Source organism: Spermophilus citellus, assembly GCF_964194105.1.
Source record: "Spermophilus citellus genome assembly, chromosome: 7".
Lineage (NCBI taxonomy): Eukaryota > Metazoa > Chordata > Mammalia > Rodentia > Sciuridae > Spermophilus > Spermophilus citellus.
Window position 1 is genome coordinate 164205360 of NC_138188.1, and position 27109 is coordinate 164232468.

A 27109-nucleotide genomic window follows, 5' to 3' on the forward strand; every position below is an offset into this window, starting at 1 on the left:
TGGAAGCTACCCCTCCCAGACCCGGGGGAAGGAGGCTGGGTGGCATCAACACAAGCCAAGCAGGCTTCACGGGAAGAAAGGGCCTAGAGCAGCATTTCACAATGACAACGGGGTCAACAATCAAGAGCTGAATGACAGCAGCCTTTCAAAGGTACCAAAGACGGATGGGTCTGATCCCAACACCTCAGTGACAAGAAGTCGGTAACAGCAGGCGACCAGCAGCCTCGACCTCATCCTGTGTCTGGGAACAAGCACCCAGGGCACGCCCAGCCTCCTCTGGGCCTCCAGACGAGCCTCCACCAAATCAAAAGGACCCCAAACATCCGGACGATGTTCTTTGACAACATGGATTTAAATTAATAATCAGTAACAGAAAGATGTGGGAAGTCCCCAAAGGTCTGGAAAGTAAACTCTTCTAAACTCAGGGGCAGATAAAGGAATCAAAAGGTGATTACAGAGTGTTGTGAACTCACTGATAACAGAAATACGACACATCCAAATTCCTGGGAGCAGCCAAGGCAGCACTCAGAGGGAAACTCATAGCACTAGATGCCTTCAGTAGAAAAGAAAAGTGTTGCAAATGGGTGGCCTTGGAGCCTAGCTTCCGAAACAGAGAAAGAAGAGAGAGTTAAACTGATGTAAGCAAAAAAAGAACACAGATCAGAATGGAGATCAATGAAAGAGTAAAACAACGGAGAAATCAATGACTTAAAAAATTGGTTCTTTGAAAAAATTAACAACATTCATAATTTTCTATCCTGACTTACAGAGAGGGAGGGGAGGAGGAGGGGGCAGAGGGGGAGGGGGAGGAAGCAGCAGCCTGGCCACTGGCACCTGCCAAGGTCAGGAAGAAGAAGTGGCTTCACCCCTGCTCATAGACACAGAAAGATCATAAAGGCACTTCCTTCACTCTATGCTGGTGAATTCAACAACTTAGAGGAAACAGGCAATTCCTCAAGTAACATGAACTGTAAACATTTGTTCAAGAAAAATGGACTGCTGTCATTTTATTAAACAATTCAACCACAAACAAAAGTGATAGTACGTTGTGACTAGGTAGGATCTGCCCCAAGAACCAATCAATATATTCATCATGTCAACAGACTGAAAAAGGAAAGTCTTAACTGATGGGAAAAAAAAAAGCCAAGATCCAGAAAACAGTCATAAAAAACTGATTACTCATGCACACAAAAATAGACTGAAGTCACCCTCTCGCCATGTATCCAAGTTGACTGGATATGGGTAACAGACCAGACGCCAAGCCCTAGAACTAAACAATCCTGTGACTTTGGGTTAGGCAAAGTTTCTCATGTTTGACACTGAAAACATAATCCACAAATGAAAAACCATTGCTAAATTGGACTTACTCAAAATTAAAAAGTGTGCTCTTTGGAAAACTGTTAAAAGTATGAAAATATGATGCATAGACTTAGGAAAAATGTTTAGAGACCATATTGAAAATGCCTTTATCCTAGAAGGTGTAAAGAATCCTGGTGACTCAACAGTAAGGAACCAAACAGCTCAGTGAAAAGCGGGTCAACAACTTGAGCAGCCCAATTCCCTAAAGAAGATGGACAAAAAGAAACAGATAGATTTAACCATGCACATCACTAGCCACGGGGGAATACAAATCAAAACCACAACTGGATAATTCCCCACGCCCCTGTTAGAGTGCAGAAAATAGACTGTCTCTACCAAGTGTTGGGGAGGATGGGGACAGACGCTGTTGTGGGACTGCAAACCACAGGTGGCTTTGGCAGTGTCTTAAAGAGTTAAGCGTACACATGACCAGGCCACTCACTCCTAGGCTTCACCCAAGAGAAACACCAGCATCTGTCTGAGGATGCCGACTCAACGCTCACAGCACTTTTCTCTAAGAGCCCCAAGGGTTGGCCAAGGGAGTTGACATGCACGTTGGTGCCACGGATGGGGTAGGACCGTGGCCCTGGGAGGAATGTGGATTGGTAAGCCCCACGGCACAGATTACAATTACGGAGGGAGGAAAGCCCGGCAGAGGTGCAGGCCCCCTGATGGCACTGAGGTGAGTCGTGGCGCACGCAGGCTCCTCTGCAGGAAAAGCAGATGGGTGCTGGCCTGGTGGCGGGGCACAGCCGGAGGGGTGACGGAAACTTTAGGGTATCTGCGTGGCGGGGTGATGGTTCACGGGTGTGCACAAGATGACGAATCACATCTTAGTACGCTGTTCGCTGTATGTCACCGACGCCCCAACGAAGCTGCCTTAAAACCCCCGGTGGCCCAGGCCCTGAGCTGGCGCCCCCCCCCCCACCTTCCAGGCCCTCCTCCTAAGCCCTGGGAAGGGAGCCGGGGGCCCTGGGGTCTGCGGGACCTAAATGGGCAAAGATCTAACTCTCCGCTGTCCACGCAGGACAGGGACACTGCGGGAGGCTCTCCCGGATCCAGCGGGAGCAGGCTCAGGCTCAGGCCAGGGGGAGACCCACCAGAGCCCAGCCTAGTGGACCTGTTTGGGGGCGGGGCCTAACCTCTGAAGCCCCGCCCTACCGGCAGGCCACGCCCCCACCTGCCGAGGCTTGGTCCGTGAACTGCTGGCCCGCTTTGTCGGAAGCCCCGCCCCAGGACAGCCCAGAGCCACGCCCACAGCCCAGGCCCCGCCCTCCACCCGCCCACTCACGCGGTGCCTCGCAGGCCCCGCCCTCATGGCCAGACCCCGCCCAGCCCCGCCCTTCCGTCACCCAGCCCTCCCCCCGGCCCCGCCCCTGCCATCAGGCCCCGCCCCGCCGCAGGCCCCGCCTCCCCTGCCAGCCGCGGGCGGGCGTGGGCACCCGAGTGGGGTCGCCGCGGCGCGGGGCGTGGCCCCTGGTTGGCTCGAGCGGCCGCAGCGGCGTGACAGCGCGGCTGCCCGCGGCCCCCAGGTAAAGCCCCGCCGCCCCGCACGGCCCCAGTCCTGCGTCCCGCCGGGGCCCGCGCCCGCGCCCGCGCCCGCCGCTGCCCGCCACTCCCGCCGCGCGGCCGGGCCGGCTTCCCCCTCCTCTCCCCTGCGCGGGAGCGAGCAGCCGCCCCTTCAGGGCTGGCGAGAGAAGCTCCGTGATCGCCGTCTTTAAGGTGTCACAGCAGGTGTCGGCGACAGGCGTTGGCACCCTCTGCCAGGCGCGCTCACCCGCCGCCATCTACCGGGCCTGACCTGGTGCTGCTGATCCGGAAGGAAGCCCTCCGCCCAGCTCGCCCAGCTCGCCCAGCTCGCCCAGCTCCAGGTGACCAGCCTGCAGGGGAAGGCGGTGTGGATTCCAGGGTGTCTGCCCCACCTCAGGTCCCCAGCAGTGGGCGGGCGGCCAGGGCTGCATGCCCGCCGGGTTCTCTGACCACTTGGCCCTGGGGTCTGCTGTCAGCTAGTGGTCAGCACTAGCCACCTCCTTGACCTGAGACGCCCCTCTGGGTGGTACTGGAAGACTTCAGAAGAAAATTATAGACCAGGTGTGTTTAAGGGGGTGTGGCGGATGCCTCCTTTTTCTGGGCCAGCCTCTCCCTCAGGGTGTGGCCCATTCCCAGCTGGACCCTAGTGGACAGGGCTGATTGCTGTCCCTTCTCTCACCCATTTCTCTTGTTATTTTTCAGAATTCGTGGTGCCACTGCTCTTCCTGGAGAGGAAGAAGAGTTTGTGCGCGTGGTGATTCTTGCACAGTGGAAAGGGCAGGGGTCCTCAGGCCAAAAGCAGAGGAGCTACTTGTCCCAGGCCAGGGCAGGATGGGCCCTAGGAGCAGATGGAGCCCCTGGTGTCTGCTGGCCCCCTCCCATGGGTCCTGCCTCTTCCTCCTCTTCTGCCTGCACTTGGGTGCCTCCTGCCCACCAGCCTGCCAGTGCCCTGACCATGCAGGGGCTGTGGCTGTCCACTGCAGTGCCAGGGGCCTGCAGGAGATCCCCAGGGACATCCCAACCGAGGCCGTGCTCCTGAAGCTGGATGCCAACAAAATCTCGCGAATCCCCAACGGAGCCTTCCAGCACTTGCAGCAGCTGAGAGAGCTGGACCTGTCCCACAATGCCATCGAGACCATCGGCCCCACGGCCTTCTCTGGCCTGGCTGGGGGCCTGCGGCTGCTGGACCTGTCCCACAATGGCATCCGGAGGATTCCGAAGGATGCCCTGGGCAAGCTGAGCGCCAAGATCCGCCTGTCTCACAACCCACTGCACTGTGAGTGTGCTCTGCAGGAGGCCCTGTGGGAGCTGAAGCTGGACCCCGACTCAGTGGATGAGATCGCCTGCCATACCTCCGCTCAGGAGGAGTTCGTGGGGAAGCCTCTGATCCAGGTGCTGGACTCGGGCGTCAGCTTCTGCAGCACCCACCACAAGACCACTGACGTGGCCATGCTGGTCACCATGTTTGGCTGGTTTGCCATGGTGATCACGTACATTGTGTACTACGTGCGTCACAACCAGGAGGACGCCCGGAGGCACCTCGAGTACCTCAAGTCCCTGCCCAGTGCCCCCATCTCCAAGGACCCCGTCAGCTCTGCCCCCTAATGCCCACCCTAGGCAGGCCCGCCCTCAGTGGCTTTTGTAGCAGGTGTAGACCACGTGTGCTTCTGGTGTCCCCAGTGAGGTGGTGTCACGGCACTCGCGTACAGTGCATCCGTCTGGAGAGAGCGTCTGTGTGTACCTGTCATCGCAGAGCCCTGCGTCAGCAGTGGACCACTTGATGGCAAGGACACTGAGGTTGGGGGTGAATGACTTCCTGTGACCACACGGCCAGGCTTGCTCCCTTGGGACCCGAGCCCCAGCTGCCCGAGGTGACATTCCACATTCCTTCCACTCTGCCAGCCTTTCTCACGTGGGCTGCAGGACGCACATGTGGGTCCACAGGGGAGGGCGGGTTCTGGCTGGGAGGGGGTGCAGTTCAGCTCTCGAGGGTACCAGGGCACCCAGGTCCCCACTGCCCGGCCAGTTGCCTCTGTTGAACTAGGGCCCTGGGCACATTCCAGCAGAGCCCCGTCCTGGAGGCCAGGCTGTTCTAGGCAGGTCAGTGGGATGCACAGCTCACACTAACTTGTCCTCAGAGGGTTGGAGAACTCTTGTGCCAGAATTCCCACCCATCCAGAGGGGCAGACACAGAGGGAAGCCTGAGAAAGGCCCAGCCTAGATTCTCAAGGGGCAGCCAACCCATACGGCCCTACCCTGCTTCCTGCCTCTCCGCCTGTGCTGGGTTGGCAGGGGCCTGTCAACTCAGGTCACTACTGTGCCTTGCTTTTCTAGTCACTGATATCTAAACAGTCTTTTCCAGGGACGCAGAGGGAAGTTTCGTGTTGGAGGCCCATCAGTGGGACACTTCTTTTTCCCTGAAATGGGAACTTTCTCTTTTCACCTTTGCTGCCAGGAGTCTTGGAGCTCAGTGATTTATGTTTTCTTACTGACACGGTTTCATGTTCAGGGTCCGTGTTTCCTCCACTCATGACTCTAATTACAGTTTACTTTTTATTGCCTTTTTGTATGAGCGTTTGGATTTTAAGCTACTTCAGGGTTGAGCAAATAAGTGTGAATTCATTATTCTTTGAAGTGTAGATGTCTCAGCAAGAAAAAGTTTAGAAGCAACTAGAAGTTGGGGGGACTTTATTTGGCAGGCACCCTGTGGCCCGCAGTGGGGCATGAGCCTCTGAGGTGGCCTGGGATTCGCGCCACCGCGTCCACGCAGCTCAGCCACCTTGCTTTGGAGCCGCGGTGTGCCCAGCCATGTGACCTGTCATCTGCTCTGTGGCAGAGGGACCTGGGCCTGGGAGCCTCTGTCCCAGGAAACAGGGCTGGAGAGCACCAGGGAGGGTGGGTGAGGGGTGGGGCGTCATGGCAGCCACCTGTGGGGTGCAGAGTGAAGCCGTCAGGGCTGGGCAGTGAATGCGGCTGTCTGCAGCGGGGCTTGCGTGGCAGTGCTGGGCAGCCTGCGGGCAGCAGCTCCCACTTCCCCCTCCAGGGCACACACAGTGGGAGAGGCCACTGGGCCAGGGCTTGCTGCCCCACAGGTATGGCCGTGGTCGGGGTACGTGTGGCCCCAGGCGGCCGGCGGAGCCGGGGTCCTGCAGGACTTCTCGTCTCTGCTCCTCCCTGCCCAGCGCCGTCTTGCTCTCCAGGAGGCACATGGCGGGGCTCCTCCCCTCCCTGCCCGACTGCTGGGCACCGGTCCAGGACCTGTTCCCCTTGCTGCAGGGCTGCGGAGCTCCTGCACAGCCCCAGCTCAAGGCAGCTGGGCGGAGGCCCCTCCTCTGTGCAGGAGCCCAGAGCCAGGTCCCTACAGAGCCTCACCTTCCTGGCCTGTCGGGTTCCCTGCTCTCACGGGCCCAGAGAGCAAGGCTTCTCTGAGGAAGACCCCAGTGGGCCCGCACCCCCTGCTCACCACAGCCCCCACACTTCTCTCTGCCTCCCCTGCCCCCTCCCCTCCTGGGACCCTCTCACCTGTGGGGCCTAGAGTCTGTGGCACAGACTTGGGGGGGACATGGGTGCCCTTGAGGTGACAGGCCACAGGGGTACGTCCACTCACTGCGTGAGCAGCGCTTCCTCCCCACCCTCACTGACGTCTCCTGCCCAGCGAGGTCAGGGAGGCCCCACCATGGGCACAGGTGGGCTCTGGGTGCATACCTGGCTGGAGGCAGTGGGCGGCTCTGCCCATGTGGCACAGGGCTGGCAGGGTAAGCCACCTCCCAGGCCCCTCAGCTGGGCCCTTGCCACTTTCTGTCCTGCCCTCAGCTGGCCCTGCCGGACACCTGAGGGCTACCCGGGAGGGGTAAGGGTGCCGACGGAGGCGGAGGTGGGATGTCCTGGCCAGGCGGGGTCTGGGTGGCTCCTGGAGCTAAGTCTAAAGTGGGGTCCTGGCTGCGGGCTTCCTAGGGACCCTCAGAAGGCTCTCTGCTCATCCTGCTGTCTGGGCTCTGCCCCGTGCCGGGCCTCTTGGCCACCGCAGCTCCGGGAGCTGGCAGACCTGGGGCAGAGCAGGCTGGTGTCACCTCCAACCAGCTCGTGACAGCCGATTGTTAAATATGGCTCCTGACCACCATCGTTAAACTTGTAGGAATTTTGTGAGCCAGTTGACCTCATCAGGTATTTGGATGCTGACCATGGAGACCGTCAGATGCTGCAAACCCTCCTGCCTGGGAGGTTGGCCGATGTTTGCCACACAGGCTGCAGGGCCTGTCTGTGTGGCCACCTCCCAGTCTGGGTGGAGTGTCTCCTGAATCACCACCGCTCAGGCCCTTGGGCAGTAGTCAAGAGCAGGGTCGGGGCAGGGCCATGGGGCCACCAGGCTGCAGTGACCCAGAGCAGGACAGGGCTATGGGGCCACCAGACACCAGTGCAGGGTGACTCTCCTTACCCTGACATGGGTGCAGCTGTGGCTGTCCTTGGAGATGGAGCCTGGGCCGTCAGCCAGCTCTGCCTGCCCCTGGACCCTGGGACGGCAGGCAAGGATTCTCCCCGGAGCCAGCCCTGCTGAGGCCTTGGTGCTGACTGGGGGAGATGGGCCTGGCCCCTGACCCCGGGGTTCTAAGACACCGAGTCTGCCTCGCCTGGGCCACTGAGCTGGTGGGGCATTGCTGGGCAGCACAGCAGGCCACCGAAGCCTCCGCCTGGGGGCTCTGCCCGCGCGGCCGGCATGGACCCACGCTGCTCTGCAGCCGCCTGGACACTGCAGCTGAATCTCAGCTCTTGGGGTCAGCACCAGGGAATGCATGTCCAGCTGACCTTGGGGGTTCGTGCCACTGCCGTCAGCCAGACTGACCCCCGAGGTCCGTGGTGTGGGAGGAGCAGGGCACGTGGCTTCCAGGATCCTCAGCCACCAGACACACACATGCGTGCTTACTCGTGCCCCCACACATGCACTTCCCCTATACATGCTCCAAACAAGCACACCGACATGTGGTCACACATGGCACTCTACACGCATGGTCACACGTGGCACTCTGCACGCATGTGCACACGTGCTCACACGCACACTCACGTGGACCCTGACTGCTCCCGCACAGCACACCCTCCATGGTGTGTGCTCCGCTCCCTTCCCTGAACGCCCAGCAGCTGCCTCCACAGAGCTTCCTCCGTCCCTCAGGCCGCTGCCCAGTCTGGACCCCTGCCCTGCCCTCAGAATCGGCTTCCTGCCTGTCTGACTTCCGGGGCTGCCTGCGGCCGGTGGCTTGTGCTCCTGGCCACATCTTGAGGACGGCCACGGCTCGCCTCTCCAAGCCTCTCTGGGCCCCCCTGCCAGGCCCAGCACAGGTGGGAGACGTTGTCTGGGCCTGAGGCTCCCTGAGTGCCAGGCTGGCGCCTTGGGGAAGGCCTCTGAGTGGGAGCCCAGGGCAGAGCTGGCTAGCGTTGGCAGGACGCTGAGCTTCTCTGGAAGATGCAGGCAGAGGAGGCTGCAGGGACAGCAAACCCTAGCAGCCCTGTTGGGACTCACAGCCCCCGCGGGTCCCATGGACCAGCCTGTTCTCCAGGGCGTCTTGGTTGGCTTGCCGGGGTGCTGGCACCAGCAGCCACCACCTATCTTCAGAGTACACTAGGGTTCTGGGGCCTGCACCGAGGAATGGCAGGCTCAGGAGGCAGCCTGTTTAGGGCAGCGCTGGGCTGGAGTCCGTGTCTCTGACACTGGGCCTGGACTTTCTCACTCGGGGACCTGGGCCTCGGGGTGTTGTCAAAACAAAAAGGAACCAGATGGAGGAACAGCCCGGGGCCGGCTCACAAGCCGAGCAGAGCCAGGGCCACCGCCCATCCAGACCACAATGGCCAGAGGCAGGGCTGCCTCACATTCAGAGTCCAGTGCCGGTAGCTGCATCTGTGACCATGGCAACGATGCTAGCTGGAAAGGGAGTGGACACCTGGGCACTGCTGGGTGCTGCTGGCCACTGGACTTGTACATGTGAAGCTTCAGGGCCCAGCTGAGGTCAGCAGGCTGACGCCCCCTCCCTGGCATTCTGCGCAGAAGTGCTGGAGCCACAAGCCCACCGAGAGCCAGCTGCCCGTGGAGAGGCGGGGCATTCGAGGGAAGGGCCACCAAGGCAGGGGACAGAGAAGCAGCCAGGACGGGACAGCGTGGCTGGTGGTGCCCACAGGCCAGCCAGGGAGGGACTCTGATCCGGAGGCCACATGGGCGGCCAACCCTTATGGAGGGAGGCTGAGCACGGCCCTGGGCAGCCCAGAGGTGGGGTGGCTGCTCCACCTGCAGGCCACTTACACACTCAGACTTGGAGGTGGCTGGTGGGGGGCCTGGCCCGTGTCTCTGGGCAGGGCTCACCTCCTTACTGGACCCGCCCCAGGGGCCCTGCGGTCTGTGCACAGCCACCCCCCACCAGGGCTCCCCTCTCTGCCAGGGGAAGCTGGACAGGCCCCCCCCCTGGGGACAGGAGCTCTCCCTCCCCCACCTGGAGCCCTTGACACCCCATGTGCATGCTCAGCTGTGGGGGAGGCTCCAGCCCCAGGGCAGTCCACACTCCAGGGCATGTGGGTCAGGCTGCCCAGGGCCAGGTGCTGGCCAGAGGATGGCTCTCTGGTCAGCCAGACAGTTTCTGCAGGCTCCCTGGTACTCCTGGGTCTCACTGCAGCCCCGGGCCAGGTGGCTGGACCCAGCTGCTCAGGATGGTACCAATCCAGATCCTTCCCTAGGGACCTGGACTCAGGTCACTGTGACTCAGAGCCAGCTGGTCTGGAAGTCACAGGAACTGGGACGTGAGGGAGGGGATCTGGGTCTCTTCCTCCTCTTGGAAGACACCTGTGCTGGGTCAGGGCCCGTCCCATGACCCCTGAGCCTTACTCGCCTCCTTAAGGTGCGCCTCCAACTGCGTCCCGCTGGGGCTGGGTGTTGACTTGAGTTGGGGATGTGACAAGGGGCTCGGCTGTCCCACGTGTTGGTGGGGGAAGGCGTCCAGAGCCCTGGGTGCATCAGCAGGATGGTGGTCCCCAAAGACGTCCACATTCGGACACCCAGAACCTGCACAGTGTTTCCTCACGTGGCCCGTCACCGACTGTGGGACGTGGGGTGTCCTGGACGTCCGGAAGCCCAGCGCCATGGCCAGGCTGATACCCAGGGAGGTGGGCCAGGGACATGCAGCGGGGTGAACAGCAACTGCCTGACCCTGACGGTGGCCCCAGAAGCCAGAGGGGGCAGGGATGGTCTCCCTGGAGAAGGGACAGCCTGAGGACAGGGGATTTTGGCCCGGTGCTGTCCTCCAGAGCTCTCAGGTAGCACATCTGTGTGGCCCTCAGCTGCAGCACCACAGGGATTGCCACCAAGGCTGGGACGCCTGCTGCCTGTCGCCTGTCGTCCTCACGGTGAGGAGGCTGGCCGAGCAGGCTTGGGTAATGCCCCTGGAGGACGCTGGCTCCTCCCGACTGCTCGGGCCTTCAGCCCCTTCACTCTGCCTCCCCCCGCCCTTCACCCTTCCTGTGACCCCCAGAGTTGCTGGGACCTGCTCCCTCGGGCTCCTGTTGCCCCCTGGAGCAGCCCAGGGCAGCACATCGCTGGACCTTCGTTTTGAGAGCTGACTGTGAGATGGGAGGCCGGGAGATGGCCCTGGCTCCGTGGCCTGCGGCTCCCGACCAGGCTGAGCGCCCGCCTGCGGCCAGCTCTCCTGCTGGAGATGGTCACCAGGAAAGGAAACCTGCGTCCACACAGAAACGTCTCAACACACTCCAGCTGCCCAGGAAGCAGCCGGATTGGTGCGCAGGAGGGTGGGGACAAACCGGGTGTTTGTGACAGTCCACAGCAAGGAGAGGTCCGCCTGCAGACACCTGCCTGGCTGCAGCCTGCGGGAGTCAGAGGCCAGGTTGGAGTGGCGGGGTGGGGGGACTGGCTGGAGTGGGTGCCAGGGGGTGGGACACAGGGCACCTCGCCTGGGGACCGTGCTGGCTGTGCACACCTAAGACCTGCGCAGTACAGAATCCTGTTCATAAATCAATAAGATCAAAGGTGCAAAGAAAAGGGCCCTTGGGAAAACCAGAAATAAACTTGAGATCACAGGATCGCAGCCCTGAGGGCCTGGCCGCCGATCCGGGCTCCCTCCCAGCCCTGCCTGGTGGCTGCAGGGTTCTCCTGAGGCTGAGCCACTTTCTCTGAGCAAGCCCCTCCTCGGGCACCGCCACGGACTGGATTGTGTCCCCGGTTCCCGTCGAAGCCTGTGCCCCGTGTGCTGGCACAGCCGTGGGCACCCTGGGAGGAGGGCGCCCTGGGAGGAGGGCGCCCCGGGAGGAAGGCCCTCCTGGGAGCCGCTGCAGCATGGTGGCCGGCTGGGCAGCTGTGGGCGCCAGCCTGGTCCAGGGCGCGGCAGGCTGTGGTGTCCTTCCAGGGCCACTTGGCTCAGCACAGTGTGACAGGGCAGAGGTCACGATGGCACAGGCTCAGGTCGGGAAGTGGCAGGTGGAACTGGACGCCAGCCGTCCTGATTCCAACCCGGGCACTTTTGCCTGTTTGGGTCTTGAACTCATCACAGCCGAGCTCTCAAGGAACAGCCACTGGCTGTGTGGAGAGATTTATCAAGCAATCGGCCCTCGTGGTCATGGAGGCCGCTGGGTGCAAACTGTAGTGTGGACTGGCAGCAGGAGACCAGGAAAGGGGACAGTACAGATGTGCGGAGGCTGTTGGCTGGAGAACCCCCTTCTTGTTCCAGTCAAGCCTTCAGCTGATTGGGCGAGGCCCACCGATCTACTTACAAAGTGCACAGATTTACAAATTAACCGTACTCACAAGCACCCTCCAAGTGGCAGATGAATCCACCATCACAGGTGTGGAGGTGGGTTCTGGGGGTGCTGGGGGACTCCCCTGCTCTCTGTGTGGCAGCCCCACCTCTGAAGGCATTTCTGGGTTTCAGCCCCAAGAGGACTGACCCCTGCCCTGCAGTCTGCTCCCTGCCCCAAGCCTGCCTGCCTCACAGCCCCACCTCCTCTGCTCTTCCTACTCTTGTCCCTCTCCTGTTGTGTTGAGAGCCACAACCAAGTCAGGATGGCACCTGGCATTTTGCCAGAAGGAGTGGTTGAGAGGTAGCGCCAGCGAGCCATTAGGATGATGATGGTTAAGTTAAGCTGTGTATAATTATGGGGATGGTGACTGATTGCTGTAACTGGGTGATGCTGGATTGGGGCAAGCTGTGTATTCAGTTGTGTATATAAACCTCTGCTGTCCGGCAGTGGGGCGGCTCCTGCTACCTCAGTGCCCGCTACTTTTGAGTTCTCGCGGAGTTCCCTGAGTTCCCTGAGTTCCCGTGGAGTTCGTGTGGGTTCTGGAATAAAGTTCGTTCCTGCTTGAATCTACAAGTGGCTCGTGACCTCCTGGTTATTCGTGCCCAGCCAGACTGCGGCATTTGGTGGTCCGTGAAGGGTAATGCCTGAAGCTTGGGGGTAAGTGAAATTGCTCGCCCCTGAGGGAAGGCGAGAGAATGGGTGACCATTTCAAAAAACAATGTGTTCTTGTTTCGATTTGTTTTGTTTTTGTTTCAAGTTGCCTGTCCCCAGAACTTCCTCAGGAAAACTGGGGAAAGTGGTTGGCTCAAGGTTTGAAGTTGTTGGGCCCTGAGGAAGAGATAAAGATAGATCACGGATACACATGTCAAGAAAATAGAAAAACTGATACAACGAATTTTTGTTCCGTTTTTGTTTCGTTTTGTTTCGGTTTTGTTTTGTGTTATCTTGTTGGGTTGCGTTATCTTTATAGCAGAAATATGGAACTAAAAATTAGTGAAAACCAAACCAAAAGGGTGTTAAGTAAATTGCTAGAGGAAGGAGGCATCTCAGTAAAATCAAGAACAGTGAGGGCATACGATAAGACGATACAAAGTGTATCCCATGGTTCATTAAAGAGGGGTTGTTAAATATATCACAATGGGACCATCATGGTGAAGATTTAAAAAGGATAGAAAAGGAAAGCCCAGGAACTCTGCCAGTTGGCACATTACCATTGTGGACGTTGGTACAATCTTGTTTGCTTAGTCTAGGAGAAGACATCCTATATCAAGTAAAAGAGGAAGTCTCTCGAGTTAGACAGGGGAAGAAAGTTTAGAGAAGGAAGGGCTATCAGGGGAGAAGTTACAATGGGAATTCAATGGGAACTCAACGGGAACTCCGTGAGAACTCAAAAGTAGCGGGCACCCGAGGCAGTAGGAGCCGCCTCATTGCTGGACAGCAGAGGTCCACATACACAACTGAATACACAGCTTGCCCCAATCCAGCATCATCCAGTTACAGCAATCAGCCATCATCCCAATAATTATACACAGCTTAACTTAATCAACCTAATGGCTCGATGGCGCTACCCCTCAACCACTCCTTCTGGCAAAATGCCAGGCGCCAACATGACTTGGTTGTGGCTCTCAACACTGTTGGCCATCCAGGCCTGCCTGAGGCCCAGTTAAAATCAGAAACCCCAGGCAGACCCAAAGAGGTGTGGCTTGCCCTCCACCCCTGTCAGGCAGCAGGGCTGTCTGACAAGGACAGCCGATTTCCAATGACCACTCTTCGTACAGCCGAAGCAGCATGGGGAGTGGCCCACGTGGAATGGAGCTAGGCCCAGGGCCAGGCCGCAGGGTGGCCATAGCAGGGATGTGCAGGTCCAGGGGTGCAGGGGCTGCAGAGGGCCTGGCTGGGGTGGGGACACTGTGGGGCTCCTCCACATCCTGCCAGGGTCCTCCTTTTAGCCTGCGACCCGCGCTGGCTTCATGAAAGAAGGTTGGAATCGTGAGAAACTGCTAGTGAGTTTAAATCAAAGAGACAGACTCTCATTACCTTTAACCAGCTCCAGGACGGCTCCTCCTAGCTCCCGCCTCCAGCCACCTAACGCCGTGGCGAGGTTCACAGAAGAGGCCAGCAAGAGAGAGAGCACACGCCAGGGAGTGGGCTTTTATTGGGGAACAAAAAATTCTGGGGAAAATCCCATCCAATGAAGGTTAAGGGGGGCAGCATCCCAAGGTCAGGGGCGACGATTGGGTCTTCGGGTCAGTGGCCAGGCACGCCTCTGCACGGACACGCCTGGACCTGGAGAAGGGTGGGGAAGGCTCCGACACCGCTGTGTCTAGGCGCCTCTCACCCAGCCCGGGAGGTGACTGTGAGATGGCCTCCCATACCTCCTGGCCCCTGGGGTTTCTCGCATGCACCTGAGGGTGTTGGTGCTGTCCAGGGAGGGAGGCCCCAGTGGCCTCCAGCCCAGGCCCTGGCAGCAGGAGCAGGATGCGGATCTCACCCCACGCTGCTGGACAGAGGGTGTCGAGGGCTGTGAGATCACCTGGGCTTTCCCAGAGCCTGGCTTCGCTGCACCTGGAGGCGGAGCCCACAGTGGGCAGCCAGAGGCCACTGCCCCCCACCTCTCCCCGGGTTTCCTGGTGGAACCTACTGGTGTCTTCACTCTGGTTCTAGCGTGAGAAGCCAGTGTCCAGGATCCACAAGCTGTGGACAAAGGAGAAGGAGAGGCTGCGTCCCACAGTCCCCACACTGGGCTTCCCAGAACAGCAGGGGCAGGACCTCTGACGGCTGCTGGACAGTAAGACCCATCCCCAACTAGTCAGCCTCCCTTCAAGGGTCCAACCTAACTCACTTCTCCACTGATAGCAGTGGCCTTCCCCAGTCCACTCCCTGACCAAGGCCCACTGTCAGAGGTCTTAGTCCCCCAAGCCCCTCCGCGTGAGTGACAGGGCGGTGATGCTGGTGGCCCCCCAGCCCCTCTGTGTGAGTGACAGGGAGGTGATGCTGGTGGCCCCTCAGCCCCTCTGTGTGAGTGACAGGGAGGTGATGTTGGTGGCCCCCCAGCCCCTCTGTGTGACAGGGAGGTGATGTTGGTGGCCCCTCAGCCCCTCTGTGTGAGTGACAGGGAGGTGATGTTGGTGGCCCCCCAGCCCGTCTGTGTGAGAGACAGGGAGGTGATGTTGCTGGCCCCCCAGCCCCTCTGTGTGAGTGAAAGGGAGGTGATGTTGGTGGCCCCTCAGCCCCTCTGTGTGAGTGACAGGGAGGTGATGCTGGTGGCCCCTCAACCCCTCTGTGTGAGTGACAGGGAGGTGATGCTGGTGGCCCCTCAGCCCCTCTGTGTGAGTGACAGGGAGGTGATGTTGGTGGCCCCCCAGCCCCTCTGTGTGAGTGACAGGGAGGTGATGTTGGTGGCCCCTCAGCCCCTCTGTGTGAGTGACAGGGAGGTGATGCTGGTGGCCCCTCAGCCTCTCTGTGTGAGTGACAGGGAGGTGATGCTGGAGGCCCCTCAGCCCCTCTGTGTAAGTGACAGGGTGGGGATGTTTGCGGCCCCTCAGCCCCTCTGTGTGAGTGACAGGGTGGTGATGCTGGTGGTCCCTCAGCCCCTCTGTGTGAGTGACAGGGAGGTGATGTTGGTGGCCCCTCAGCCCCTCTGTGTGAGTGACAGGGAGGTGATGTTGGTGACCCCTCAGCCCCTCTGTGTGAGTGACAGGGAGGTGATGCTGGTGGCCCCTCAGCCCCTCTGTGTGAGTGACAGGGCGGTGATGCTGGAGGCCCCTCAGCCCCTCTGTGTTAGTGACAGGGAGGTGATGTTGGTGGCCCCTCAGCCCCTCTGTGTGAGTGACAGGGAGGTGATGTTGGAGGCCCCTCAGCCCCTCTGTGTGAGTGACAGGGAGGTGATGTTGGTGGCCCCTCAGCTCCTCTGTGTGAGAGACAGGGAGGTGATGATGGTGGCCCCTCAGCCCCTCTGTGTGAGTGACAGGGAGGTGATGCTGGTGGCCCCTCAGCCCCTCTGTGTGAGTGACAGGGAGGTGATGCTGGTGGCCCCTCAGCCCCTCTGTGTGAGTGACAGGGAGGTGATGTTGGCGGCCCCTCAGCACCTCTGTGTGACAGGGAGGTGATGCTGGTGGCCCCTCAGCCCCTCTGTGTGAGTGAAAGGGAGGTGATGTTGGTGGCCCCTCTGCCCCTCTGTGTGAGTGACAGGGAGGTGATGCTGGTGGCCCCCCAGCCCCTCTGTGTGAGTGACAGGGAGGTGATGCTGGTGGCCCCTCAGCCCCTCTGTGTGAATGACAGGGAGGTGATGCTGGTGGCCCCTCAGCCCCTCTGTGTGAGTGACAGAGAGGTGATGCTGGTGGCCCCTCAGCCCCTCTGTGTGAGTGACAGGGAGGTGATGTTGGCGGCCCATCAGCCCCTCTGTGTGAGTGACAGGGAGGTGATGTTGGTGGCCCCTCAGCCCCTCTGTGTGAGTGACAGGGAGGTGATGCTGGCGGCCCCTCAGCCCCTCTGTGTGAGTGACAGGGAGGTGATGCTGGTGGCCCCTAAGCCCCTCTGTGTGAGTGACAGGGAGGTGATGCTGGTGGCCCCTCAGCCCCTCTGTGTGAGTGACAGGGAGGTGATGCTGGTGGCCCCTCAGCCCCTCTGTGTGAGTGACAGGGAGGTGATGTTGGTGGTTCCTAAGCCCCTCTGTGTGAGTGACAGGGAGGTGATGCTGGTGGCCCCTCAGCCCCTCTGTGTGAGTGACAGGGAGGTGATGCTGGTGGCCCCTCAGCCCCTCTGTGTGAGTGACAGGGAGGTGATGCTGGTGGCCCCTAAGCCCCTCTGTGTGAGTGACAGGGAGGTGATGCTGGTGGCCCCTCAGCCCCTCTGTGTGAGTGACAGGGAGGTGATGCTGGTGGCCCCTCAGCCCCTCTGTGTGAGTGACAGGGAGGTGATGCTGGTGGCCCCTCAGCCCCTCTGTGTGAGTGACAGGGAGGTGATGCTGGTGATCCCTCAGCCCCTCTGTGTGAGTGACAGGGAGGTGATGCTGGTGGCCCCCCAGCCCCTCTGTGTGAGTGACAGGGAGGTGATGTTGGTGGCCCCTCAGCCCCTCTGTGTGAGTGACAGGGAGGTGATGTTGGTGGCCCCTCAGCCCCTCTGTGTGAGTGACAGGGAGGTGATGCTGGCGGCCCCTCAGCCCCTCTGTGTGAGTGACAGGGAGGTGATGCTGGTGGCCCCTCAGCCCCTCTGTGTGAGTGACAGGGAGGTGATGCTGGTGGCCCCCCAGCCCCTCTGTGTGAGTGACAGGGAGGTGATGTTGGCGGCCCCTCAGCCCCTCTGTGTGAGTGACAGGGAGGTGATGTTGGTGGCCCCTCAGCCCCTCTGTGTGAGTGACAGGGAGGTGATGTTGGTGGTCCCTCAGCCCCTCTGTGTGACAGGGAGGTGATGTTGGCGGCTCCTCAGCCCCTCTGTGTGAGTGACAGGGAGGTGATGCTGGTGGCCCCTCAGCCCCTCTGTGTGAGTGACAGGGAGGTGATGTTGGCGGCCCCTCAGCCCCTCTGTGTGAGTGACAGGGAGGTGATGCTGGTGGCCCCTCAGCCCCTCTGTGTGATTGACAGGGAGGTGATGCTGGTGGCCCCTCAGCCCCTCTGTGTGAGTGACAGGAAGGTGATGCTGGTGGCCCCTCAGACCCTCTGTATGAGTGACAGGGAGGTGATGCTGGCGGCCCCTCAGCCCCTCTGTGTGAGTGACAGGGCGGTGATGTTGGTGGCCCCTCAGCCCCTCTGTGTGAGTGACAGGGAGGTGATGTTGGTGGCCCCCCAGCCCCTCTGTGTGAGTGACAGGGAGGTGATGCTGGTGGCCCTTCAGCCCCTCTGTGTGAGTGACAGAGAGGTGATGCTGGCGGCCCCTCAGCCCCTCTGTGTGAGTGACAGGGAGGTGATGTTGGTGGCCCCTCAGCCCCTCTGTGTGAGTGACAGGGAGGTGATGTTGGTGGCCCCCCAGCCCCTCTGTGTGACAGGGAGGTGATGCTGGTGGTCCCTCAGCCCCTCTGTGTGAGTGACAGGGAGGTGATGCTGGTGGCCCCTCATCCCCTCTGTGTGAGTGACAGGGAGGTGATGTTGGTGGCTCCCCAGCCCCTCTGTGTGAGTGACAGGTAGGTGATGTTGGTGGCCCCTCAGCCCCTCTGTGTGTGTGACAGGGAGGTGATGCTGGTGGCCCCTCAGCCCCTCTGTATGAGTGACAGGGAGGTGATGTTTTTGGTCCCCCAGCCCCTCTGTGTGAGTGACAGGGAGGTGATGTTGGTGGCCCCTGATCCCCTCTGTGTGAGTGACAGGGAGGTGATGTTGGTGGCCCCTCAGCCCCTCTGTGTGAGTGACAGGGCGGTGATGTTGGTGGCCCCTCAGGCCCTCTGATTGAGTGACAGGGTGGTGATGTTGTGGTGGCCCCTCAGCCCCTCCGCGTGAGTGACAGGGCGGTGATGTTGGTGGCCCCTCAGCCCCTCCGCGTGAGTGACAGGGTGGTGATGTTGGTCGCCCCTCAGCCCCTCCGCGTGAGTGACAGGGAGGTGATGTTGGTGGTCCCTCAGCCCCTCTGTGTGAGTGACAGGGAGGTGATGTTGGTGGCCCCTCAGCCCCTCTGTGTGAGTGACAGGGAGGTGATGTTGTTGGCCCCTCAGCCCCTCCGCGTGAGTGACAGGGCAGTGATGTTGGTGGCCCCTCAGCCCCTCTGTGTGAGTGACAGGGAGGTGATGCTGGTGGCCCCTCAGCCCCTCTGTGTGAGTGACAGGGAGGTGATGTTGGTGGCCCCTCAGCCCCTCTGTGTGACAGGGTGGTGATGTTGGTGGCCCCTCAGCCCCTCTCTGTGAGTGACAGGGACGTGATGCTGGTGGCCCCTCAGCCCCTCTGTGTGAGTGACAGGGAGGTGATGCTGGTGGCCCCTCAGCCCCTCTGTGTGAGTGACAGGGAGGTGATGTTGGTGGCCCCTCAGCCCCTCTGTGTGAGTGACAGGGAGGTGATGTTGGTGGCCCCTCAGCCCCTCTGTGTGAGTGACAGGGAGGTGATGCTGGTGGTCCCTCAGCCCCTCTGTGTGAGTGACAGGGAGGTGATGTTGGTGGCCCCTCAGCCCCTCTGTGTGAGTGACATGGAGGTGATGTTGGTGGCCCCTCAGCCCCTCTGTGTGAGTGACAGGAAGGTGATGCTGGTGGCCCCTCAGCCCCTCTGTGTGAGTGACAGGGAGGTGATGCTGGCGGCCCCTCAGCCCCTCTGTGTGAGTGACAGGGAGGTGATGTTAGTGGCCCCTCAGCCCCTCTGTGTGAGTGACAGGGAGGTGATGCTGGTGGCCCCTCAGCCCCTCTGTGTGAGTGACAGGGAGGTGATGTTGGTGGCCCCTCAGCCCCTCTGTGTGAGTGACAGGGAGGTGATGTTGGCGACCCCTCAGCCCCTCTGTGTGAGTGACAGGGAGGTGATGTTGGCGGCCCCTCAGCCACTCTGTGTGAGTGCCAGGGAGGTGATGTTGGTGGCCCCTCAGCCCCTCTGTGTGAGTGACAGGGAGGTGATGTTGGTGGCCCCTCAGCCCCTCTGTGTGAGTGACAGGGAGGTGATGTTGGTGGCCCCTCAGCCCCTCTGTGTGAGTGACAGGGAGGTGATGCTGGTGGCCCCTCAGCCCCTCTGTGTGAGTGACAGGGAGGTGATGTTGGCGGTCCCTCAGCCCCTCTGTGTGAGTGACAGGGAGGTGATGTTGGCGACCCCTCAGCCCCTCTGTGTGAGTGACAGGGAGGTGATGCTGGCGGCCCCTCAGCCACTCTGTGTGAGTGACAGGGAGGTGATGTTGGTGGCCCCTCAGCCCCTCTGTGTGAGTGACAGGGAGGTGATGTTGGTGGCCCCTCAGCCCCTCTGTGTGAGTGACAGGGAGGTGATGCTGGCGGCCCCTCAGCCACTCTGTGTGAGTGACAGGGAGGTGATGCTGGTGGCCCCTCAGCCCCTCTGTGTGAGTGACAGGGAGGTGATGTTGGTGGCCCCTCAGCCCCTCTGTGTGAGTGACAGGGAGGTGATGTTGTTGGCCCCTCAGCCCCTCCGCGTGAGTGACAGGGCAGTGACGTTGGTGGCCCCTCAGCCCCTCTGTGTGAGTGACAGGGAGGTGATGCTGGTGGCCCCTCAGCCCCTCTGTGTGAGTGACAGGGAGGTGATGTTGGTGGCCCCTCAGCCCCTCTGTGTGAGTGACAGGGAGGTGATGCTGGTGGCCCCTCAGCCCCTCTGTGTGAGTGACAGGGAGGTGATGTTGTTGGCCCCTCAGCCCCTCTGTATGAGTGACAGGGAGGTGATGTTGGTGGCCCCTCAGCCCCTCTGTGTGAGTGACAGGGAGGTGATGATGGTGGCTTCTCTGCCCCTCTGTGTGAGTGACAGGGAGTTGATGCTGGTGGCCCCTCAGCCACTCTGTGTGAGTGACAGGGAGGTGATGTTGGAGGCCCCTCAGCCCCTCTGTGTGAGTGACAGGGAGGTGATGCTGGCGGCCCCTCAGCCACTCTGTGTGAGTGACAGGGAGGTGATGCTGGTGGCCCCTCAGCCCCTCTGTGTGAGTGACAGGGAGGTGATGTTGGTGGCCCCTCATCCCCTCTGTGTTAGTGACAGGGAGGTGATGCTGGTGGCCCCTCAGCCCCTCTGTGTGAGTGACAGCGAGGTGATGTTGGTGGCCCCTCAGCCCCTCTGTGTGACAGGGTGGTGATGTTGGTGGCCCCTCAGCCCCTCTGTGTGAGTGACAGGGAGGTGATGCTGGTGGCCCCTCAGCCCCTCTGTGTGACAGGGAGGTGATGCTGGTGGCCCCTCAGCCCCTCTGTGTGAGTGACAGGGAGGTGATGTTGGTGGCCCCTCAGCCCCTCTGTGTGAGTGACAGGGAGGTGATGTTGGTGGCCCCTCAGCCCCTCTGTGTGAGTGACAGGGAGGTGATGCTGGCGGCCCCTCAGCCCCTCTGTGTGAGTGACAGGGAGGTGATGTTGGTGGCCCCTGAGCCCCTCTGTGTGAGTTACAGGGTGGTGATTTTGGTGGCCCCCCAGCCCCTCTGTGTGACAGGGAGGTGATGTTGGTGGCCCCTGAGCCCCTCTGTGTGAGTGACAGGGACGTTATGTTGGTGGCCCCTCAGCCCCTCTCTGTGAGTGACAGGGACGTGATGTTGGTGGCCCCTCAGCCCCTCTGTGTGAGTTACAGGGTGGTGATGTTGGTGGCCCCTCAGCCCCTCTGTGTGAGTGACAGGGAGGTGATGTTGGTGGCCCCTCAGCCCCTCTGTGTGAGTGACAGGGAGGTGATGTTGGTGGCCCCTCAGCCCCTCTGTGTGAGTGACAGGGAGGTGATGCTGGTGGCCCCTCAGCCCCTCTGTGTGAGTGACAGGGAGGTGATGTTGGTGGCCCCTCAGCCCCTCTGTGTGAGTGACAGGGAGGTGATGTTGGTGGCCCCTCAGCCCCTCTGTGTGAGTGACAGGGAGGTGATGTTGGTGGCCCCTCAGCCCCTTTGTGTGAGTGACAGGGAGGTGATGTTGGTGGCCCCTCAGCCCCTCTGTGTGAGTGACAGGGAGGTGATGTTGGCGACCCCTCAGCCCCTCTGTGTGAGTGACAGGGAGGTGATGTTGGCGGCCCCTCAGCCACTCTGTGTGAGTGCCAGGGAGGTGATGTTGGTGGCCCCTCAGCCCCTCTGTGTGAGTGACAGGGAGGTGATGCTGGTGGCCCCTCAGCCCCTCTGTGTGAGTGACAGGGAGGTGATGTTGGTGGCCCCTCAGCCCCTCTGTGTGAGTGACAGGGAGGTGATGCTGGTGGCCCCTCAGCCCCTCTGTGTGAGTGACAGGGAGGTGATGTTGGTGGCCCCTCAGCCCCTCTGTGTGAGTGACAGGGAGGTGATGTTGGTGGCCCCTCAGCCCCTCTGTGTGAGTGATAGGGTGGTGATGCGGTGGCCCCTCAGCTCCTCTGTGTGAGTGCCAGGGAGGTGATGTTGGTGGCCCCTCAGCCCCTCTGTGTGAGTGACAGGGCAGTGATGTTGGTGGCCCCTCAGCCCCTCCGCGTGAGTGACAGGGCAGTGACGTTGGTGGCCCCTCAGCCCCTCTGTGTGAGTGACAGGGAGGTGATGCTGGTGGCCCCTCAGCCCCTCTTGTGAGTGACAGGGAGGTGATGTTGGTGGCCCCTCAGCCCCTCTGTGTGAGTGACAGGGAGGTGATGCTGGTGGCCCCTCAGCCCCTCTGTGTGAGTGACAGGGAGGTGATGTTGTTGGCCCCTCAGCCCCTCTGTATGAGTGACAGGGAGGTGATGTTGGTGGCCCCTCAGCCCCTCTGTGTGAGTGACAAGGAGGTGATGATGGTGGCCCCTCTGCCCCTCTGTGTGAGTGACAGGGAGTTGATGCTGGCGGCCCCTCAGCCACTCTGTGTGAGTGACAGGGAGGTGATGTTGGAGGCCCCTCAGCCCCTCTGTGTGAGTGACAGGGAGGTGATGCTGGCGGCCCCTCAGCCACTCTGTGTGAGTGACAGGGAGGTGATGCTGGTGGCCCCTCAGCCCCTCTGTGTGAGTGACAGGGAGGTGATGTTGGTGGCCCCTCATCCCCTCTGTGTTAGTGACAGGGAGGTGATGCTGGTGGCCCCTCAGCCCCTCTGTGTGAGTGACAGGGAGGTGATGTTGGTGGCCCCTCAGCCCCTCTGTGTGACAGGGTGGTGATGTTGGTGGCCCCTCAGCCCCTCTGTGTGAGTGACAGGGAGGTGATGTTGGTGGCCCCTCAGCCCCTCTGTGTGAGTGACAGGGAGGTGATGCTGGTGGCCCCTCAGCCCCTCTGTGTGAGTGACAGGGAGGTGATGTTGGTGGCCCCCCAGCCCCTCTGTGTGAGTGACAGGGAGGTGATGTTGGTGGCCCCTCAGCCCCTCTGTGTGAGTGACAGGGAGGTGATGTTGGTGGCCCCTCAGCCCCTCTGTGTGAGTGACAGGGAGGTGATGCTGGCGGCCCCTCAGCCCCTCTGTGTGAGTGACAGGGAGGTGATGTTGGTGGCCCCTGAGCCCCTCTGTGTGAGTTACAGGGTGGTGATGTTGGTGGCCCCCCAGCCCCTCTGTGTGACAGGGAGGTGATGTTGGTGGCCCCTGAGCCCCTCTGTGTGAGTGACAGGGACGTTATGTTGGTGGCCCCTCAGCCCCTCTCTGTGAGTGACAGGGACGTGATGTTGGTGGCCCCTCAGCCCCTCTGTGTGAGTTACAGGGTGGTGATGTTGGTGGCCCCTCAGCCCCTCTGTGTGAGTGACAGGGAGGTGATGTTGGTGGCCCCTCAGCCCCTCTGTGTGAGTGACAGGGAGGTGATGTTGGTGGCCCCTCAGCCCCTCTGTGTGAGTGACAGGGAGGTGATGCTGGTGGCCCCTCAGCCCCTCTGTGTGAGTGACAGGGAGGTGATGTTGGTGGCCCCTCAGCCCCTCTGTGTGAGTGACAGGGAGGTGATGTTGGTGGCCCCTCAGCCCCTCTGTGTGAGTGACAGGGAGGTGATGCTGGTGGCCCCTCAGCCCCTCTGTGTGAGTGACAGGGAGGTGATGTTGGTGGCCCCTCAGCCCCTCTGTGTGAGTGACAGGGAGGTGATGTTGGTGGCCCCTCAGCCCCTCTGTGTGAGTGACAGGGAGGTGATGTTGGTGGCCCCTCAGCCCCTCTGTGTGAGTGACAGGGAGGTGATGCTGGTGGCCCCCCAGCCCCTCTCTGTGAGTGACAGGGACGTGATGTTGGTGGCCCCTCAGCCCCTCTCTGTGAGTGACAGGGACGTTATGTTGGTGGCCCCTCAGCCCCTCTGTGTGAGTGACAGGGACGTTATGTTGGTGGCCCCTCAGCCCCTCTCTGTGAGTGACAGGGACGTGATGTTGGTGGCCCCTCAGCCCCTCTCTGTGAGTGACAGGGAGGTGATGTTGGTGGCCCCTCAGCCCCTCTGTGTGAGTTACAGGGAGGTGATGTTGGTGGCCCCTCAGCCCCTCTGTGTGAGTGACAGGGAGGTGATGTTGGTGGCCCCTCAGCCCCTCTGTGTGAGTGACAGGGAGGTGATGCTGGTGGCCCCTCAGCCCCTCTGTGTGAGTGACAGGGAGGTGATGTTGGTGGCCCCTCAGCCCCTCTGTGTGAGTGACAGGGAGGTGATGTTGGTGGCCCCTCAGCCCCTCTGTGTGAGTGACAGGGAGGTGATGTTGGTGGCCCCTCAGCCCCTCTGTGTGAGTGACAGGGAGGTGATGCTGGTGGCCCCCCAGCCCCTCTGTGTGAGTGACAGTGGTTCGGCGTCAACAACTGCACTGACCACTTTAATGCCTGACCAGCCCAGCACGTCATGTGCGGTTTTCCTTCATGAAGGTCATCCGGATTTCTTCTCACTTAGCCTTCTGCATGGGTGTGTGTAGGTGAAAATGGCTGTGGATTTGTGGATATCCCGTGACCAGGGTTCCAGTTTCGGTGCCAGGTCATTTCCTCCAGGGATGCTGACCACCGGGATGGCCCTTCCCTCCCTGCGTGTTGGCGGCCTGTCTGGCTTCCTGCTGCTTCTGGAGTCAACCTGCAGTCCCTGGACTTCCCTCCCGCAGGGCTCTGACGGCCTGTTCTAAGGGGCCAAACCGTTTCCGCAGGTTTAGCCCTGGTTCCTGGCTCTTGTGTTTGGACAGACTATGAGTAGGTTTCCTCGCGAGAGTGCGTTTTCTGATTGTGAGTTGGGCTCTCCTGTCAGATCTCCGTACTGAACGGCTTCACAGATGCACCAGAATGTTTAGATTCAGAGAATAATAATAAAGAAACACCCAGGAACCTGCCTGGAAATTCAAGCCAACAAACTCCCCTCATTCCAAGACCATCCGGAAGCGTGGCCCTGGAGCGTGGCCCTGAGCATCCCCGTCACAGCCCTGTCACCCAGTCGCAGGGGCCCCTGGGTGTCTGCTCTCGGCAGGCGGGTGAGGACGCGGCGGGCCTGGCACGCCCGAGCCCACCCCTCCCTGGACTGCGCGCCTTTCCCCTTCCCAGGACCTGCGTCTCCACCGTGTGTGGGCCCACAGGGCCTCCCCTCCAAGGTCTGACTGGAGCACCTCCAAACCCAGGGACCTGCCCAGTGGCAATCCCCTTCCTGCTGACCTCCTCACGGCTCCAGGGTGGGTCTGACGTCCCTCTCCACGGCCATCCAGGGAGGTAGAAGGTCTCCGTGCCGGAATAGGGTCAGGGCGTGAGTGTGGGAAGGAGTAAGCCAGCCCTAGCCCAGGGAGGCCTCTGAGGCCATCTACGGAACACTGGCCCCTGAGGGACGAGGGGGTGGTTGCCTGGGGTGCAGCCAGGAAGGCTGTCCAGTCTCCAGGGTGGGGGCCTGGGGAAGGGAGGGACACCTGCTGGGCGTGGGCTTGGGATTCTGAGCTCAGGTGAGCCCGATGCACTTGTGGGTAAACCGGGGCCAGGGGCAGGGCTCCCTGGGGAAGGGGCAGCTCTGCCTGCTCTGGTGACAAGGGGCTGTGCCTGGGCCCCCCTGCGGAGAGTCGGGTCCCCGAAAGAAGCACAGGGACACCGCCGTACTATTTGTAAAGAGCAATATAAATATATTTCCACAATCACAACACAATAAATAGGTGTCCATCCCGATGCACACGGGGACCGCACGGGGGAGACTGTCCGGAGGCCAGGGACGCACCAGGGGGAGGCCGAGGCCAGGGACGCACAGGGGCCCTGTTGTGTTTGAGGTAAAACTTGGTATAATTGTTCCTTTATGGCAGAATCCCTGCTGGACCAGGCTGGGAGCACCAGGGGACAGCCCTGGGCCTTAGCCTGAAGGACGCCTGGTCATCTGGAACATGGCCAGTGGTCACCAGGAATGCAGCTCTGCAGGGCCACCTGCCGGGTGGAGAGCCCTGCTCAGAGAGGTACAGAGGGGCCACGTCCCGCCTGCCGCCAGCCAGCTGCCTGGGCTGCCGGCCACCCTGCTCTGGACGCCGTCCTTCAGGTGGTCCTCAGCCGCAGGACCCTGGACAGGGGCTCCTTGGCGCTGGAGTAGATGAGGTAGGAGCCGGCCGAGGTGTCGAAGGCCTCCCAGTCCCTGCAGCCGAAGGTGGGGAGGCTGTGCACGGCCACGAAGCCCTCGTAGCCCTGCCACCTGTGGGGGGACGGCGTCAGCCTGGCCAGTGTGGGTGGGCTGCTCTCGGTGGGCGGCAGCCTCCTGCCCCACGCTCCTGACCACCCGGTCACCAGCTCGCCTCCAGATGGGCTCTAGTCCCTCACCTCCCCGGCCACGTGTGGGGGTGTGACGAGCCCCTGCTGAACCTGGAGGGCTCCTGGGAGGGGTGGGGGTGGGGGAGGTGCTCATCTTGAGAAAGTGGGAAACTGAGGCCCAGAGGGGACGCGGCCCCTAGAGGATCCCACAGCTCCCTCCTGCCCCCCAGGACCCTGCCCCACGCACCCTGAAACCTGCGGAGGACAGTCAGGAATCCTGGCGGCTCCAAGGGGTGCAGCTGTGGGGTCACCTTGACAGTGGGGTGCGGGCTGCCCCCACAGGCCCTGAGACCCCCCCACAGCACCGCCCGTGCTCCAGGCCCTGGGAGCCCTGCCCGCAGCCCCCGCCCAGGCGTGAGCAGGCCCCAGCAAGGCCCTCACGGGGATGTGTCTGTGCACAGGTGGCCTCATCCCAAAGGATGGCGTCCCCGGCACGCGTGGCTTCAGTCTCCATGTTTTCCTGGATCCCTTCCCGTAGATGCACAGGGTCGCGTCTGAGAGCAGGTCACTTCCCACAGGCTCACTCAGGTCCCATCATCCGGGTCGCTGCTCGCAGCTTCCCTGGGTCCCCGATCCTAACCCTTTCTCCTCACGCTTCCTCCAGGTCTGCGGGTCGGCTCCGTCCTGGCCCCCGTGGTCTCTCCCACAGGAGCTCTGTGTGTGGGCCGCCAGCCGCCCCTTCCGTCACTGGGAGGCTGAGCCAAGCCTTACATTTTCTGGCTGAATTTTTACACTTGGATGTTTGATTCACCTAAGATTTGTTTTTGTTTATGGGTAGGAACTCGGGTTAGCTTCGTTTTCTGCCAGATGGATGGAGAATGACACAGGATCATTTTATTAAACCATGTATCCGGCTGGGTGCCGTGGTCACGCCTGTCATCCCAGCAGCTCGGGAGGCTGAGGCAGGAGGATCCCGAGTTCAAAGCCAGCCTCAGCAACAGCCAGGCCCTAAGCAACTCAGCGAGACCCTGTCTCTAAATAAAAAGTAGAGAGAAGGGCTGGGGATGTGGCTCAGCAGTTAAGGCCCCTGGGTTCGATCTGCAGAACCCAAACCAACAGAACAGTGTGCCCTTCCTTCTGCTGAACACAGGTCACACTAAGGGACGACAAACCATGGGCCCTCTGGACTGTGACCTCCGCACCCCTTTTTAAATCTTCCCTCACTCGTGTTCTGGTGCAGGGATGCAGCGGGCTCAGGCCTGGAGGCAGGCGCCCCCGGAGTCCCCCCAGCCCACCATCAGGTGTCCATTTTTAGCAA

General features: G+C 61.1%; 2 protein-coding genes across 5 annotated transcripts in view; one reads left to right on the forward strand and one right to left on the reverse strand.

Moving 5' to 3' along the window:
• Positions 1-1924: 1924 nt before the first annotated feature.
• LRRC3 (leucine rich repeat containing 3) lies at positions 1925-5465 on the forward strand. 4 transcript variants are annotated; one of them, XM_081302710.1, is made up of 3 exons: positions 1925-2041; positions 2387-2891; positions 3592-5465. In XM_081302710.1, the coding sequence occupies exons 2-3, from the start codon at positions 2676-2678 to the stop codon at positions 4492-4494; spliced, it is 1119 nt and encodes a 372-aa protein (XP_081158836.1). In that variant the 5' UTR covers positions 1925-2041; positions 2387-2675; the 3' UTR covers positions 4495-5465. The 4 variants fall into 4 exon arrangements, with proteins under 4 accessions (XP_081158836.1, XP_081158837.1, XP_081158838.1 ...); XM_081302711.1 differs by having other exon boundaries at positions 1980-2041; positions 2527-2891; XM_081302712.1 differs by lacking the exon at positions 1925-2041 and having other exon boundaries at positions 2754-3230.
• Positions 5466-25581: 20116 nt separating this feature from the next.
• Positions 25582-27109, reverse strand: part of TSPEAR (thrombospondin type laminin G domain and EAR repeats) — a gene marked incomplete at both ends in the record, with an annotated part of 172471 nt that continues 170943 nt past the window's right edge. The window contains one exon of the mRNA XM_081301996.1: positions 25582-25735. Within this exon, the coding sequence (XP_081158122.1) occupies positions 25582-25735 (154 nt within the window). The remainder of the gene's footprint in view (positions 25736-27109) is intronic.